General features: G+C 37.1%; 1 protein-coding gene across 1 annotated transcript; it reads right to left on the bottom strand.

Annotated features, from left to right (window-relative positions):
* Positions 1 to 526: 526 nt before the first annotated feature.
* Positions 527 to 7,437, bottom strand: LOC105056182 (uncharacterized). Its single transcript, XM_010938293.4, has 3 exons — positions 7,244 to 7,437; positions 6,140 to 6,323; positions 527 to 971 (listed from the first exon to the last, which is right to left on the bottom strand). The coding sequence occupies exons 1-3, from the start codon at positions 7,383 to 7,385 to the stop codon at positions 749 to 751; spliced, it is 549 nt and encodes a 182-aa protein (XP_010936595.1). The 5' UTR covers positions 7,386 to 7,437; the 3' UTR covers positions 527 to 748.
* Positions 7,438 to 16,618: the final 9,181 nt, after the last annotated feature.

The raw sequence follows: 16,618 nt of genomic DNA, 5'->3' as shown, positions 1-16,618 counted from the left end.
TTTTGCCCCTAGTTTTTGCTTCCAAAAAGACCAAAGAACAAAACGAACTTGACTGAACATTAAGGGTATTACCACCCAAAAAAAAAAAACATTTAGGATATTCAAAATTGATTGTATAACCTTTAGAGTTTTTGTTAGCAAAGATTTATCACGTTCGAAAAAATGGATCAAAGCAAAAGTGAGGCACCGCCGAAAGTTTGTAAATGCTATCTTCAGTATCAATCCCTATGTTGTATTTATGTTGTATTTCACCAATTTGTAGAGAAGCAAAAACACAGAAAACAACAACTATGCTAAATAGGCCCCAGATCAGACACCCGCAAGCTCAGGTTTTGGCCCCCGTTTTTTATCGAACCTATCATGTCTTTTCATCCACACACTGGAGCATGAAGTAGACATTAATTAGCCCAACTTTCAGCCAACAAATTTACACTACTTTGTACAACAGTTCGTACCAGAGGACAAGAGGGATGGAAAGCAGTTTTTATGTGAATCAGTACAGAAGCTATTTCTTTCAGTGCATCCATTTCAGAACAGCTCTTCTTTCACTGCATACATTTCCATAAAAAATCACTTGTTTTCCATGAGTTTTACTTATTGGAAGCAAGAAATGAAAAGCCACATTTCAAGCAAACAAAGAGCAAAGCAGTGAAATGAAAGAAAAAGGCAACCGCAGCTCCTGGTTTAGCATTCGCACAGCATTGCAATAAATAAAACATGCAAGTATTGACCTATAATGGAGGCTGACCTACAAGTTCAGCACTTTAAGCTTCTTTTCCTTTGCAAATGTGTCCCACTCAATGACTCGGCAAGCTGCTCCATCGTAAACAACATGCTTTGGCAGCTTTTTGCTGTGTGAAACAAGAGTTCCTCCATCCACCAGTGCCTTGCCGACTGCAGTGGCTTGGTAACCATCACTGAAATTTATACCTGCTGCAGGGCTCATTTCACTCACTAGTCGCTTCATGTACCTGGGTTGAGATAGATCAGTACCTTCAACTGATAACGATATATAACAGTGTTTTGGCATAAAAATGCAGAAAGGATGGTTCACACCATTAACAATCATAAGCATTTCAATCACTGGAAACTATAATGATTAAACTACTCATCCAAAAGCCTATAAAAGCAAGATTAGTTGATTACTGAATCCACAAATACTGACAGGGGGAAGATGATAATATAGATAAGGTTATATTTCCACTTTATCAGGCAAAAGGCGGGAATAACATACACGTTTTTCTGGAACATGGCAAATACACCTTGTAAGTTCTCTAACAGAGCAAGATGATCCAAACCTCTTGGACAAAACTAAGAAAAAAGACCCTATCATAAATGCATATCTATTTAACTATAATAATTATACAAGATATGCAGCACCATTTGTCAGGCCTCCATGACAAACTTAATTAAAAAACCTGAATAACTTAATGTCCATGCAATATTCTGTTACACGATGAGCACTAGGAATTACTTAATTATGAGGAGGAACCATTCTGAATGAGGAGACTCAAGATCCCGAATAAAGTGGGATATAGAAATCACTTTCTGAGTGAAACTGGACACCTCTTCTTTTTGTGGATTAGGACTCTGTGGAAACCCAGGAGAATCACCTTTTTCCTTAAAATTCTACTACACGGTCATTACCCTGGAGAATATTTTTGGATTAGGGGCTCCATGAATAATTTTGTTCCTTCAATTTGTTTTGGAAGTGCAGAACTTTAAAGAGAATAATAAGTCTGAGGCTCTGAATTCGAGCAGGGTTAAAATAGTTGTGAAAGCTAACGAACCTATCATGGAATCTAGAAGACCATTCTTCACGGCAATCTCATATATATGAGTAAGATTTTGCAAAAGAAAAAAAAAAAAAAGTAACTGTCAGTAATATCACTGTGATATTTTCTCATTAATATAGGATTTTTTTTTTTACATTATTTGCTGCTATATCAAAAGTCCAAAAAAAAAAAAAGCATTTCAACAAAGCAAATAACTTCACTGAAGCAAGTAAAATGGAAACATGGAATGTTAGACAGATTACCAAGTTGTTTTCTAATTCACAAAATTTTGCTTTCCGTTCTCTATTGTGACCATGGTCTAACTGTTGAAAGGAACAAAGCAAATGACTTGACAAGTGAATATAGGTTTAGGTTTATTTGTTATGCGTATGGTTGGTTGTGCTTATGGTTAAGTTTCTCATAGGTTCCTTCAACATCTTTATTGCACGTCGTGAACTTGCATCAAGAGAAAAAACCACAAGACATATAATAATATGTTGAGGAAAATGCTTTGAGATTCGGTCCACAATAAGCTAAGAACGAAATCCAAGACGACGAAAAGAATCCAACGAGCTCAAGAACAGCCCAAACGGTGTCCAGACGGAAGAGATACGTGCGAGAAAACAGACCGGGAGCAGTTGGTACAGCCCATGGGCCGCCAGTTGCTGGCGCAGGCCAGCAACTGCACGGGCCAGCCCAAGCATGTGCTGGCTGGCTGCGGGTGCATGCAGGCGCGGCCCAACGTGCAGCACTGGCACCCAGGCCCGTTTATCCTTTGCGGTCCACGATGGACCGCCTCTATCGCGGCTCACAGGCCGTGCATGGACTGGTAAGCGATCCGATGGCCCAGAGAGCCGCCGATCACAATCAGACGGCCTAGTTCACCTTCGAGTTTGATCGGCAGTTAAAGGGGCTTGATTTTACGATCGAATGGCTTTGATTCAAGCCAGCCACGGTCGGACGGTCCAAAAGAGTTCTAGGATTTGATTTGAGCTCGATATCCTAAAAAAACATAGTTTTAGTGATTTTAGAATCTATATAGCTCCGATTGACGAGCCGTTTATTGCGTTGGATAGCTGATGACATCCTGATCGTACAGAGAGGCTTCAAGAGAGATTTTAGAGAGTTTTTGTAAAGATTTTAGGATTTGTTGTTGAGAGATTTTTATACAAAGATTGAATGGTGAGTTCTTCTTGTATTTGTTTGATTTTTTTTCTCTTATAGTGAAGCTTGCATGCTCTGTGGAGGTAGGCTTGAGACCAATCCACATTATCTTGATTTGTTTGTGGTGTTTTTCTCTCTTTCTTCTTTTTTCATCCTCCAATAAGTGGTATCAAAGCATAATAATTGGTATTAGAGCCTGATTACCATGGACAAGTGGTACCAGACGATCAAGACAGAGGTGGTGTTGATCGAAATTTGAGATGGAGAAAAGTACAATCAAGATGGAGATCAACCGATTCGATGGAAAGAGCAATTTCTCCTTGTGGCAAGCAAGGGTGAAAGACATGCTCATCCAACATGGGATGATCGATACTCTCTTGTATGAAAAGAAGTCGGATACCATGGAAAAAGCCTAGGAGCGACTACAGATGCAGACCGTGAGTACCATCTGTTTGTATCTAGCAGATGAGGTAGTGATTCATGTACTTGGCGAGACTTCTCCGACGGTACTGTGGTCGAAGCTCAAGTTGTCATGATGAAGTTCTTCACTAACACTCTCTTCTTCTGGAAGCAGTTCTACCAACTGCAAATGGACGAGGAACAGAACATGTAGGAGCATCTCAGCCACTTTCAAAAAATTTTCACCGATCTTCTTATTGTAGGTGAGAAGATTGAAGAAAAGATCAGAACGTTGGTCTTGCTAGCGTCGCTTCTCCTTTCATATGAGTCCTTGGTGACTGCTTTTCTAGTAGAAAAAAGCACCATCAAGATGGACGAAATCACCATGACTATTCTCCAGAATGAGATTCTCAGACGGAAGACCAGACTTCGAACTTAGATGGCGGTAGCTCAGCTTTGACGGTTTCTTGAGGAGCAAGTGACAACAAACAGAACGACAGAGGATTACGAGGAGGATGATCCAAGTCCAAGATGAGGGATCCCAGCAAGATCAGATGCTACCAGTGTGATGAGTTGAGACATCGTATCAGAAATTACCCTCAACTCAGGGATCAAACGAGGGCTATTGCAGCGACAGCCAGTAGCGAGTCAGAGGATGATATCTTAATGATATCTGACAAGGTATCTATTTCTTTCCAACAGTGGATTTTAGATTCTACATGCACCCATCATGTATGTTGCAGAGAGGAGCTATTTAACTCCCGAGAAAGCAGTGAGGCCACTGTTTATCTGCCGAATGAATCGAGCTGTGCGATCAGAGGCATCAAGACGGTCAGTTGAAGGACACACGATGGTGCAGTGAAAAGATTGGGGGAGGTCCGATATATACCTAATTTCAAGTAGAATCTTATCTCACGGAGCAGACTGGATTCAAACGGCTATAGATGGATAGCTGGTGATGGAATCCTGAAGGTCATGCGCGGTAATAGGGTGATATTGGAGGGAAAAAAGATCAAAGGAGGACATTACTACCTGACAAGAAGCCCAATGCGAGGTAGAGCTTCAAGAGCTAGGGAGAGCCCAGAACAAGGAAGAGCTCCAAGTGGAGATGGATCGGACACGACATGCGAGACTCAGGAGGACGAGAGGGGACGTCACAGAGTGAAGTAACTATTGCTGTAGGAGACTTCTCCGAGCAAATCTTTGATCTAAGTGGACATAGCCCATGACAGAGGTGGAATTGAGCGGTCTGGCTCAATTCCCACGTTTGCCTATCCATGAGACAGCAGGTGTGCTCCAAGACATGGGGGTGAGACAGATCACAAACTTTCAAAAACAGATGGAGATCGAACATCAAGTCGAGATAGAGATTGTTGAAAAAAATATCTCGAGATTCGATCTATAATAAGTCAAAAATGAAATCCAGGATGACGAACGAAATCCAACGAACTCAAGAATAGCCCAAAACGGAGTCCAGACGGAGGAGATACGTGCGAGAAAGCAGATCGAGAGTAGTTGGTACGACCCATGGCTCGTCAAAGGGACCCATAGGCCGGTGTAGGCCAGCGGCTGCACCAGCCAGCCCAGGCGCACGCGGGTCGACCGCGGGTGCATGGCCCAACGTAGGCGCATGCGAGCGCGGCCCAGCGCGGGCGCCCAAGTCCATTTATCCTTTGCGATCCACAGGTCGCACGTGGATTGATGTGCAATCTGACGGCCCAGAGAGTTACTGATCGCAATCAGACAGCTCGGATCACTTTCAAGTTTGATCAGGAGTTAAGGGGGCCTGATTGCACGATCGGACGGCCCTAGTTCGAGCCAGTCACGATCGGACGGTCCAGAAAGGTTCTAAGGTTTGATTTGAGCTTGATATCCTAAAAAAATACAGTTTTGATGATTCTAGAGCTTATATAACTCTGATTGACGAGCCGTTTATTGCGTTGGATAGTTGATGACGTCCTGATCGTGCAAAGAGGCTTCAAGAAAGATTTCATAGAGCTTTTGTGAGAATTTTGAGATTTTTTGTTAAGAGATATTTGTACAAGGGTCGAGTGGTGAGTTTCTTTTATATTTATCTGATTTTTATCTCTCATAGTAAAGCTTACACACCTCGTAGAGATAGACTTGAGGCTAGTCCATGTTATCTTGATTTGTTTGTGATGTTTTTCTCTCTCTTTCTTCTTCTTCCTCCTCCAATAAGTAATATCAGAGCACAACATAATATAAGCCATTGCATATGAGATTAGGAGAATTCATGAAGTGATATCACCCCCCGCCCCCCGCCCCCCAACCCCCAACACACACACACACAGAATTCATGAAGTGATATCACCCCCCACATCCCCCCCCCCCAACCCCCAACACACACACACACACACACACACGAAAACAGCAAATATGTAAAGTATAATAAGCAAGTGGATATTATGAAGAGAGAACCCTGGACTAAAAAGCACATAAACAGTAAGAAACTTCCTTAGACTTTTCTAAGAGAGAAACCAGTGACCTCATGATCCTCAAAACGATCTAAGTTCCCACCATGTTTTGCAGTTATTTTGTTCTTTTGCTATATTTATACAGCGGATATACTTGCCGCACCCAGTTCAGGAAATTGCCAAAACCATCTCTATCAGGCGTTTGCCAATGAAGTGACTAGATATTAGTAGTTTTTCCCAGCATTAATAGTTCAGAATTCCAATTCCAAATGTTGCAGCTACTCCACTGATGCATGCAAATAAGATTTGTAAAAGCTGTTTTAGATTTCCTACAGTTGTATCAAGAAAGAGGGATCAAAAACATACCATGTTTTTGTATAGCTTTCTGGAACAACTAAATCGCCACCAAGGGCCTTAAGCTCTTCAATTGTTTCAGAAGTCCCAGGCTTATCATCAATTATGCTGATAGTCTGAAGCTTGCGTTCCTTTGCCAACTCAATTACAATCTTCCCAACATCACTGTCCCCACAATTCTGGACCAATGTTTGACCTTTACAGCAAAATCATAGATATCCAAGCATAAGCAGTTATGCATTTTATGAGCGAGCCAGAAATAATTCATCTATTATATCTCTGTGAAAGATTGAAGAGAGGTAAATTTACTGCCAGATCTAAAATATGCAAAACAGCAACAAATCACCAAAAAAGCTTGCTTAGGCTTAAAGCATCAACTTGAAATTCAGAAATAGAACTGTTCACATATAAGGAATGAAATTCCAGCAGGCACGATAGAGTCTGACTAGCCAAACGAAGGAAACAGAAATTCACAGATTTCCTCTATATAAAACACAGGTTACCATCAAAGCAGTCTGATTTCTACGATCATTTTCTTCTTCACGTCCACCTTTTTTATGTCTCTTGTATACACTGCGACCTTACGATTCTTTCCATTATGCTACTAGTTCAAGACTACCCAAAACGTTAAAACCGTGAATTCCCAATAGTCTAACCAATGGGCCATTTGTCAACAACTCATTTTTTCGGAAGGACGAGAGAATCAGTAGCGTTAAGAACTGAGTTGCATCATGACAAATCCAGTAAGCTAACATTGAGCATTTCAATCTAGACAGGGAAAGGGATGTCATTCGATGCCTAGTGCAATCCATAGCTAACATCGGCAAGCAATTCACGAAGTAGGTTTCTTGAGTTTTCAAAAGGCCATTGATCGAAACGTGATCAAGATCATATATTTAACAGACAGACTGTAATGGAGATCCCCAGAAGTACCGAAAAAGAATTGAGATAGGAGAAAGAAAAGCAAACGCTAGAAACAGAATGGCTTGAAAGATCTTGGCGTACATCGAATTCATAGCAAGAAACCAAAAACGCGGGGGAGGACCGAATAAATGCACGAGATCCAACAGCGAAAGATCGGAATTCGACTCGCTTAGGGTTAGGGATTCGGATTACCTTGCTTGAGAGAGAGGGAGTCCAGGAGGGAAGCGACTGATTTCCTCAGGGAAGAGGAATCAGAGGAGGAGAAGGCTCTGATCCCCGTCCACAGATTAGGGTTTTGGTGGGCGAGAGGAAGGACCCTCCGAAGCGAATTCATTTCTTCCCGGCTGTCAGCCTTCACCGGCAGAGTGAGGGCCCTAATAGGCTTTTAAGTTGGGATTAAACTAGGTCGGCAACCGTTGCCGACTTCACGTGGCTTGTGTCTTGGCACGAGTGCAGCACGTAATTTTTGCAAGCCCAAGTTCTGACGCATGCCCGTCACAAGCGAAGTTCAATTCGGTGGTTGAACCGGATGGGATCCAATTTCCCCCTGGAAGTAATAATGATTATATTTTCAATTGTTTTGCGAGATCCGCTCTTGGAATGAGTCATTTATTTGAGCCCCGCACGGGTTTGGTCAAAAAATGAAGACGGAATAGTTATAACAATTTTAAAAATATTATTTTTGATGAAAATTTATATACCATGTAATTTTATTTTTGAATATTTGTATAAGTTTCAACTTTTTTTTTCAGAGATTTCTTTTTCACTTGTACTGAAAAATAAAAAATATTTTTTTATCAATATATTGTTCAATTGAAAGTATATTTAAATAAAGCAATGTTATAATTGTAGTATAAACAAAAGAAACTGTAAATTACAAATTATATGAAACAAACTCTTTTTTTCAGATGATAGTTTTGATGCTTCTTTGTGTACCCAAACTAAATTAATCTTTTATAAAAAAATTATAAATATGTGATACAATATATCGAATAAAAGTTTGTTATCGAATTGCACTAAGCGGTTTCTTGAAGGATAGCCTCTTCCAAGAGTTCAAAACAAACATGTCTTTTATGAGTTGTTATCAACATCTTTTGGGGAATTTTCGATGAAGAGGATCCAATATCTAAAGTTTGTTGTATATTTTAAACTTGAAGATCATCCTCCTGAAAAATTCTTGTGACTTTGAAATTATGGTTGTTGGTAACAGAACTCTGTGAACTGAGCATTACTTGAAAAGTATAGGTGCTATTAAGAATTCTTTCAATAATATTTGGAAGAACAAATCTATCTGATTTTAGGTTTATGGCTAGACTGAATGTCAATATGTCAATTAATTATTAAGTTAATTTTTAAAATATAATAAAAATTGTATTATTGGTGTCACCTTCTACCAGAGCACTTAACCTTCGAAATTTAAACACAAAAAAATATACATATCTAGTAAAAAAATAATATATATCTTTTTAATAATTTTATAATATAAAGGAGTCGATTCTATTATCTTACCATAGCATTAAAGGTTGTCATTCTTACCACATTGATTGCACAAAAAATTATCATTGTAAACTTTGATCATAGATGTATGGTTACAATATGTTTTGTACTACCAACTGGATCAAAAGCTTTTAATTTTGCTTTGCATGTAAATTTTATTCCCTAAAAAGCTATAGAACATTCAGTGAAGAAAACGTGTTGAACATTTGTTACATCTTTGACTCACTTTTTACCTGGTTTGATAATATACATTCAGCATTGGCTTTCATGAGCTAAATTAACTACCCGATATAGATACTTATAATGTCCCATATCAAAATAGTTCAGATCCTCCACTTCAAATTTAAGTGCTATTTGGTATATCACCAGTGATGTGATTACTGGGGTGATGTGATCATCGAGATGATGTGTGATCATTGTATTTAGTATATCACTGGGAATAGCACTTCATTGCATTTAGTATATCACCAAATAGTGATGGTAATAATGTATAAATATCATAAATAGCCTTACATGTTAGTATGTAATAATTACTCTACAATTTGATTAAACATTCTTCATTCACAACTTCTCACAAAAACATATAATAGTATTAATAATAATAATATTTATTATTATTATAGATATCTATTTTGATTAAGCTATTAAAATGATATTATAATAATATTATATATAATTGAGCTTGGCTAGGTTTATCCAATTTTGACCATCAATATTAGAACTATCCATTAGAAATGATTTAGCCCATCGAAACAAAATAAGATAAAGAAATACATGAAAGATTTAGCATAATTCATTCATGCCAATTAACCACATCTATTTATAAAAATAAAATAGATACCTAATAAATAAATAAAAGATATCCATGCCATTTAACTAAATCTATCAATAAAAGTAAAATAGGCATCTATAATGAGGAGGATTTTTCTTTTCTCTTCAATTTACTAAGGATATTTTTGTCCCAAAATAGTTTTAATACATCACCAATATCTAGTGATGTGCTATCACCTGAGATATGTATGATGATAGCATCACTACATATTATGCAATAATGCTATCACTAAATTTATCATTGGATCTTTCATTACAGAATGAAATTTTATAATACCAAATAAGATGATCACATTATCTAACTCATATAACTGGGATGATGTAAAATATCATTTCCTATCAAAAGCATCTTAAAGTGATCTTTCAAATGATGTATAGTAAATTCTACTGTAGTTTTCTCCACTCGATCTGTACATTTCTTGTACGTCCTTATATCCTAGTACATTCAAACAAATCATCCTATTGTTCTGATCCTCGCTCTAAATAAATATCCACATAAGCTCTTAAGAAAACATGATTCAGAATTTCTAAACTATACACTGATGCCATAAGCCCTAGTTTGCAAGTGATCTCTTGCAGCAAAATTTTTGAAAAAGGTTTTATCAAAATCATATCTGTAATTTTGATAAATTATAACATCAGTAATTTAATAGTAAGTTTGACTAATTTTTTTTATGATTACTCTAACCGAAAAAGAACATATATATTTGAATATCATTCCATAACTTGTAAAATAATAATAAATATAATAACAAATTTATCCTTTCCAGATGAAGAATAAATTAATTAATCTATTTATAAATAAAAATGTTAATTTATACCTGGACTTAGCAAACCTTATGGTAGTAACCAGTGCAATATAACGACTGAAATTTTTTGAAAAATAAAAAAATATTATAATTATGTTATAAAAATAAAAAAACTAAAAAGTAGCTAAACATATATAAAAACTTATTAATTTTTAAATTTTTAAATTTTTTGAAAAAAATTCATCCAAAATTATATTTTTTATTTTTTAAAAAAATTATAAAAAATAATGTTTAAAAGACATTGCAACAACCTTTTTTATTTTTTAGAAAAAAATCTTTTTTTAGAGTAATTTTCTTATAGAAAATTCTATATGGATACTACTTTAAAAAATAAATATTAACAAAATTTACATACTCGCCCCTATAATTTTCTATGCAACCATGCAATGCATAGAAATATTATGCATATGTCCCAATAAATAACTATAACTCATATAAACTATGGGAATGGAACCTATATTTTTCTCTATGCAATGAAAGGCATTTAAAACCTAAACCTAACCCTTTTTTCTCCTCTTCTCTTCTCCCTCACCCCACACCACTCTCGGTTCCTCACGTCACCCGATCATGGCCTTCTCTCTTCATCTTGCCATCAATTCCTCATCCTACCCTATCTTTCTCCACTCCTCGACTGGCCTCTATTTCACCACTCTCTTCTGTTCTTTCATGCGACCATGAAAGTCTCTCTCAAATCTCTTCCTCCATCTCTCTGTACCACCATCATATCTTCTTTCTAACCAACGGTGCTCGGATCGATGCTGGACACTACTACAAAAAAGAGCTATTGTAGCACTTATACTGTAGCAGTTTCTAAAATCACTGTCACAAAACCTACGATAGCGGTTATCCATAATCACTGTCGAAGGATCTACGATAGCGGTTATTATAACCACTGCTGTAAGCATAACCTACGATAGTGTTATTATAACCACTGCGATAGGCATAACTTACAACAGTGGTTACAGATAACCATTGCTGTAGGTCGGATCTATAGCAACGGTTACTGTAACCACTGCCATAGATGTTACCTACCACAGTAGTTACAAATAACTGCCGCCGTAGGTCAGATCTGTAGCAGCGGTTATTGTAACCGCTACTGTAGATCCGACCCACTGCAACGATTATTGTAACTACAGTTGTAGATCTGACCTACTGAAGTGGTTATTTCGAACTATTACAGTAGATCTAACCCACGACAGCGATTTGAAATAACTATTATGGTAGATGACCTATGGCAGTAGTTACCATAATCGTTGCCGTAGGTTATACCTACCACAGTGATTACGAGTAACTACTGCTGTAGGTTGGACCTACGACAGTGGTTACAATAACCGCTATGGTAGGTCAGACCTACGGTAGCGGTTATAATAGCCATTGTTGTAGGTAAAAACTTTATCATGCTATAACTTTTGATCCTGAGATCGGATCTCAATAATTTTTTTTTGATTTCATATAACTTTTCGAGATCTATATGGCTACAATGATGATTTTATAAAAAAATATCATTTTATCTCTCAAATTAGAGTTTTAAAAAAATTTAGTCGATACTTACAAATAATTTTAGACACCTACAAATAATTTTAGATAATTATGTGAATCTATAATAGTGAAATCAAATTTCAAGCACATCTTTACCATTCATTATCTAAATAATTATGTTAGAGTATCTTCATAAAAAACTGCCTTGATTCAATAGCCCTAGCTTTGTCGATCATTAAAATTTAATTTTGATGGTCACGAATGACTGCACGATGATCTGATAGATAGAGACTACCGATGGATCCAAATATTTACGATGATGATCTTGATGATATTTATAGTATACTATCAATATTTCATTTCAATCGAACATTATTAGCATGATCAATTTAGTACGAAATAATTTTGATCGTTAAATAAAAAATGAGTAATCATAAGGTCAATCGATGTCTGATTGAGATAATTTTTAGATCAATGATCTTTGTTAGTACTTTAATCATTTATACGAAGGTGATCATAAAATTCAAATCGTGCATATATGTTGGAATCTATTTGAGCACATCTTATAAAAAAATTTAAGAATGAGTAGCAAGTGACATATAGTTTTAGATCATTAATATATATATGATTTGAATTTTATGATCATCACCATATAAATAATTAAAATAATAGCAAGATTATTTATCTAAAAAATTATTTTAATCGGATATTATTTCATCTTTGATCAGTCATTTTTTATTTAACGATTGAAATCATCTCTTGCTAAATTGACTATGATAATGATGTCCGATTGAAGTAAAATTTTGATAGTATGCTATAAATATCATTAAAATTATTGTCATAAATTTTTGAACTCATCAGTGATCTCTATCTATCAGATCATCATAGGATCGTTTGTAGCCGTTGAAATTAAATTTTAATGATTGACATAGCTAGGGTTATCAAATCGAGGCAGTCTTTTGTAATGATATTCTAATGATAATTATTTAGATAATGAATGATGAAAATATGCTTGAAATTTGATTTTACTATTACAGATTTACGTAATCATCCAAAATTATTTGTAAGTATCGACTAAATTTTTTTAAAACTCTAATTTAAGGAATAAAATAATATATTTTTATGAAATCATCATCGCAATCATGTAGATCTCAAAAAGTTATATGAAATCAAAAAAAAAATCGCCTAAATCCAGCCTTCGGATCAAAAGTTATGGCCTTTAGAAGGAAAGTGAAAAGAGTATAAATATATATAAAAAAAGATTATAGCACAAAGATAGGGGTAGCTCTTTGGTAAAGTGAAGCACCGAATCTGGATTCGAATCCCACAAGAGATACTGACTGTGCAATATTGTTCTTTGACCACCTGTCGATCGGCCCACCGTTGCTCGTTGCTTTATGGCCCACCGCCCGCCGCCTGCCGGCCATTTTAACCGCTGCATAAGTTTATCTATAGTAGAGGTTGGCATAACCGCTGCTATAGCTTAAAAAACTTTATAAACCACTGCCATAGGTTATCTATGGTAGCGGTTGACATAACCACTGCCGTAGCTTAAGGCTACGGCGGCGGTTTGAAAACCGCTGTAGTAGCTAAAAAACAAATGTCGTAGGTGATTTATGGCAGCGATTATGTGTAGTAGCTAACAAAATGATTGCCGTAGGTGATTTATGGCAGCAGTTGATATAACCACTATCGTAAGCCTATGACGATGGTTGCAACGACAGCAGTTAGACAACTGCTTTCATAGGCTACAGCAGTGATTTTTTGGGCTATGGCAGTGATTTTAAACCGCTACCATAGGCCGTTTTTGTAGTAGTGGGAGTTCATCCTATCTTCTTAGTTACCGGAGCTCGGGTTGATGTGAGAGTTCATCCCATATCCATCTCTAAAGATACTCTCCCACCACTTTCTTTCTTGACGTTACTTCCACTCTTCCTCTACAATCTATTACTCATTATCTTCCTTTTTTTTGAATTTTTTTTTTAATCTTTCTTTTTCTTCTCCATGGGATCTTTCACTGTCTTCTTTATTTGGTGCTTTTCTACTCTCTTCCCCGATTTATACCTCTCTACCCATCCTTTCTTCCTTTTTCTTCCACCATTTTTTTTTATCTCATCTAATCCAACAATCCTAACCCGATTTTTTTCATGATCTATTCCTCTCTTTTTTTTTCTTTTTTTTTTTCTTTTTTTGCTTTCTTCTTCCTCACACCCCACTCCACAACTCTAACCCTAATCCCCAACCTAATCTTAACCCTAATTATCTTCTAATCAAAATTTTTAAATCTAATATAAATTATAATTCAAATAATCTTAACCCTAATACAAACACCTACTCTAATAACTCTAATTGTAACTCGATAATCTAAACCCCAACCCTAACCCAAATACAAACCTTAACCCTAACCGAACCATAATTGTAACCCTAACCCAAATTTGAACCTAAACCTAAACCTAAATTCGAACCTAAATTCGAACCTAAACCTAAATCTCAATCCTATTTCTAACCCAAACCCAATTCAAACCCTAACCCTAACTTAAATGTCAATCTAACCTAACCCATATCCAACCCAAACCCAAATCTTAACCTAAATCTTTAACCCTAACCAAACCACAATTGTAACCCTAACCCAAACCCAAACCTAAATCTCAATCCTATTCCTAATCGAAACCCAAACCCTAACTCAAATGTCAATCTAACTTAACCCAAACTCAACCCAAACCCAAACTTTAACTTAAGTCTAAATTCTATTTCTGACCCAAACCTACCCAAACCCAAACCCTAACCAAAAAATGAATTTGATTTAACCCAAGCCCAAAACCAAATGCAAAGTCTAACCTAAATGGCTATTTGACCTAACCCAAACCCAAATTGTAACCTAAATTTAAATCCTGTTTCTAACCGAGACTTAATACAAATGTAACCCAAATCCAAACCCAGACCCCAACTTGAATGCGGATATGACCTAACCTAAACCCAACCCAAACCAAAGTTTTAAATCCTATGGGGTGTGGGCATCCCAATTTTTGCCTAGAGTGGGATGCCTCGCATCCCGCCCCATCTCAATGGCCGTCCCGATCAGACATCCCGATACATGCTTGGGACATCCTTTTATATATATAAATAATTTTTTTTAATTTATTTTGAAATTTTGTTATTCTATTTCTTGTTTAAATATATTTGAATTTTAAAAGTGATATATTTATAATAGATCGGTTCTATTTAATATTAATGCTTTGATGCATTATGATCTTTCAGGTTATTGAAGATCATTTATTGATTGTGAAGCAAAGATTTCTCATCATTAATGCATCTATGAGCATTTGATAAAGTAAAAATATTGAAGTTTGATGAAAAAGCTACAATAAATATAACTGGAGCTTAGTCATTTGTATATGAAAAATATAAATATGCTAATAATTTTAATGTTATATAAAATAGATTCATCAGTTTAAGATAAATATATCAAATTTACTACTAATTTCAGGTGAAATACCCATGATGCTCATAAATATCTAGATCATGATCATAATCGGGGCCTTGAATATGATGCCAATTTTGATACTGAGCCCATTCTTGTTGTCATCTTGTATTTGATGCTGTCCAGGATAATCCTCATGATAATTCATTGCGTAAGAGATTGTACCTTCTTGGTTAGGATAATGAGAGGTAATATCATATTATGATCCGAAAATGTATCCATATAAAGGATATTGATCTTACCGCTGAGTAGCGGCATCCCAAATGGCATCCTCGATGAGCTTCAACAGTCTTACAGACTCAGTTACCAATCGAGCCTTCTTAGCAGAGTATGCTACGACACTATGACTATTGGCTATCTTTAACTGATCAACTTCCATTGAGGCCTCATCCAATGCCTTCTTGGCCTTTGATAACTTCTTCTTTTGAGCTGTAAATTTCTTATTCAACTCTTTGACTCTCTTTTCTAGATCACCTATATGAGACCTGATCTTTGCTGCAGAAACCACCAACAAGGGCTCAATGATAGGAATTGGAGGAGTATATCTGCCAAGGATGCATGGGCATAGCTGAACAATCGAAAGAAAGGTAATACAAGCTTAAGAGAGATAAAGCATTGTTTCATTAATTACGACTTTCCTACAATAAAAAAAGAAGAGAAAGAGCTACAAGGATGTTTCATCTTTTGACCTCACCTTAAAGATCGGAGGGATCAGGCGTGACTCCTGAGGGATCCGAGGATGCTTCAGAGGGACCAGCAGCAGTCAGCAAAGAGATATCGATCACTGCCTCCTCGTTCATGACTTGCCCCTTAGCAGCCATGGAACTCGGAGGGGCTGGCTCCTTCGCAGCCTCTCGTCACCCTCATCCTCATCCAAAAAGGAGAGGTCAGCTTCAGGGAGTCGAGCGGCTACCAGGCGACGGCAATCGTTAAATCTGACCCCTTGTCCCTCATTGAAAGACTCTTGGCCAAATGTGACCAGGGCATCATGGTATCTCTCCGACGCCTTAAAGCCATCGATTGCCTTGGCCATCTCCTGCTCAAAATCTGCCAAAGTCTTGAAGGACTCCATAGCTAATCGACGGGCCTCAACAACCTCCCTCTCAGCCTCCCGCTTGGCCTTGGTGACCCAGTTCTCATCTTGCTTCTTGGCCTTGGCGACCCATTTCTTGGCCTTCTACTCAGCCTCAGTGAGCTTGGCGTGAACCTCTTGAAGCTCCTCCCCCTTCTGTGTGAGATCAATGAAGATTTTATTGAGGGACTCCCTCAACTTTTGGGCCTTCCCCCTAGCTAGTCAGCTTGCATGCGCACCTCCACAGCGTCAGACTCGATCCTCTAGTGAAGGACCCTGTGGATCTCCATTCTATGCACATGCCCCAAAATGATGATCAGAAAATGAAGTATCTGTATGGAAGCTGTGGTTAGTAAAAAGAAGAGATGATCAACCAAAAAATAAATCAGAGGACAAGA

This window comes from Elaeis guineensis, chromosome 13 (assembly GCF_000442705.2).
Source record: "Elaeis guineensis isolate ETL-2024a chromosome 13, EG11, whole genome shotgun sequence".
In the NCBI taxonomy this organism is placed as follows: Eukaryota; Viridiplantae; Streptophyta; class Magnoliopsida; order Arecales; family Arecaceae; genus Elaeis; species Elaeis guineensis.
This window is presented reverse-complemented; position numbering and strand designations above follow the sequence as displayed.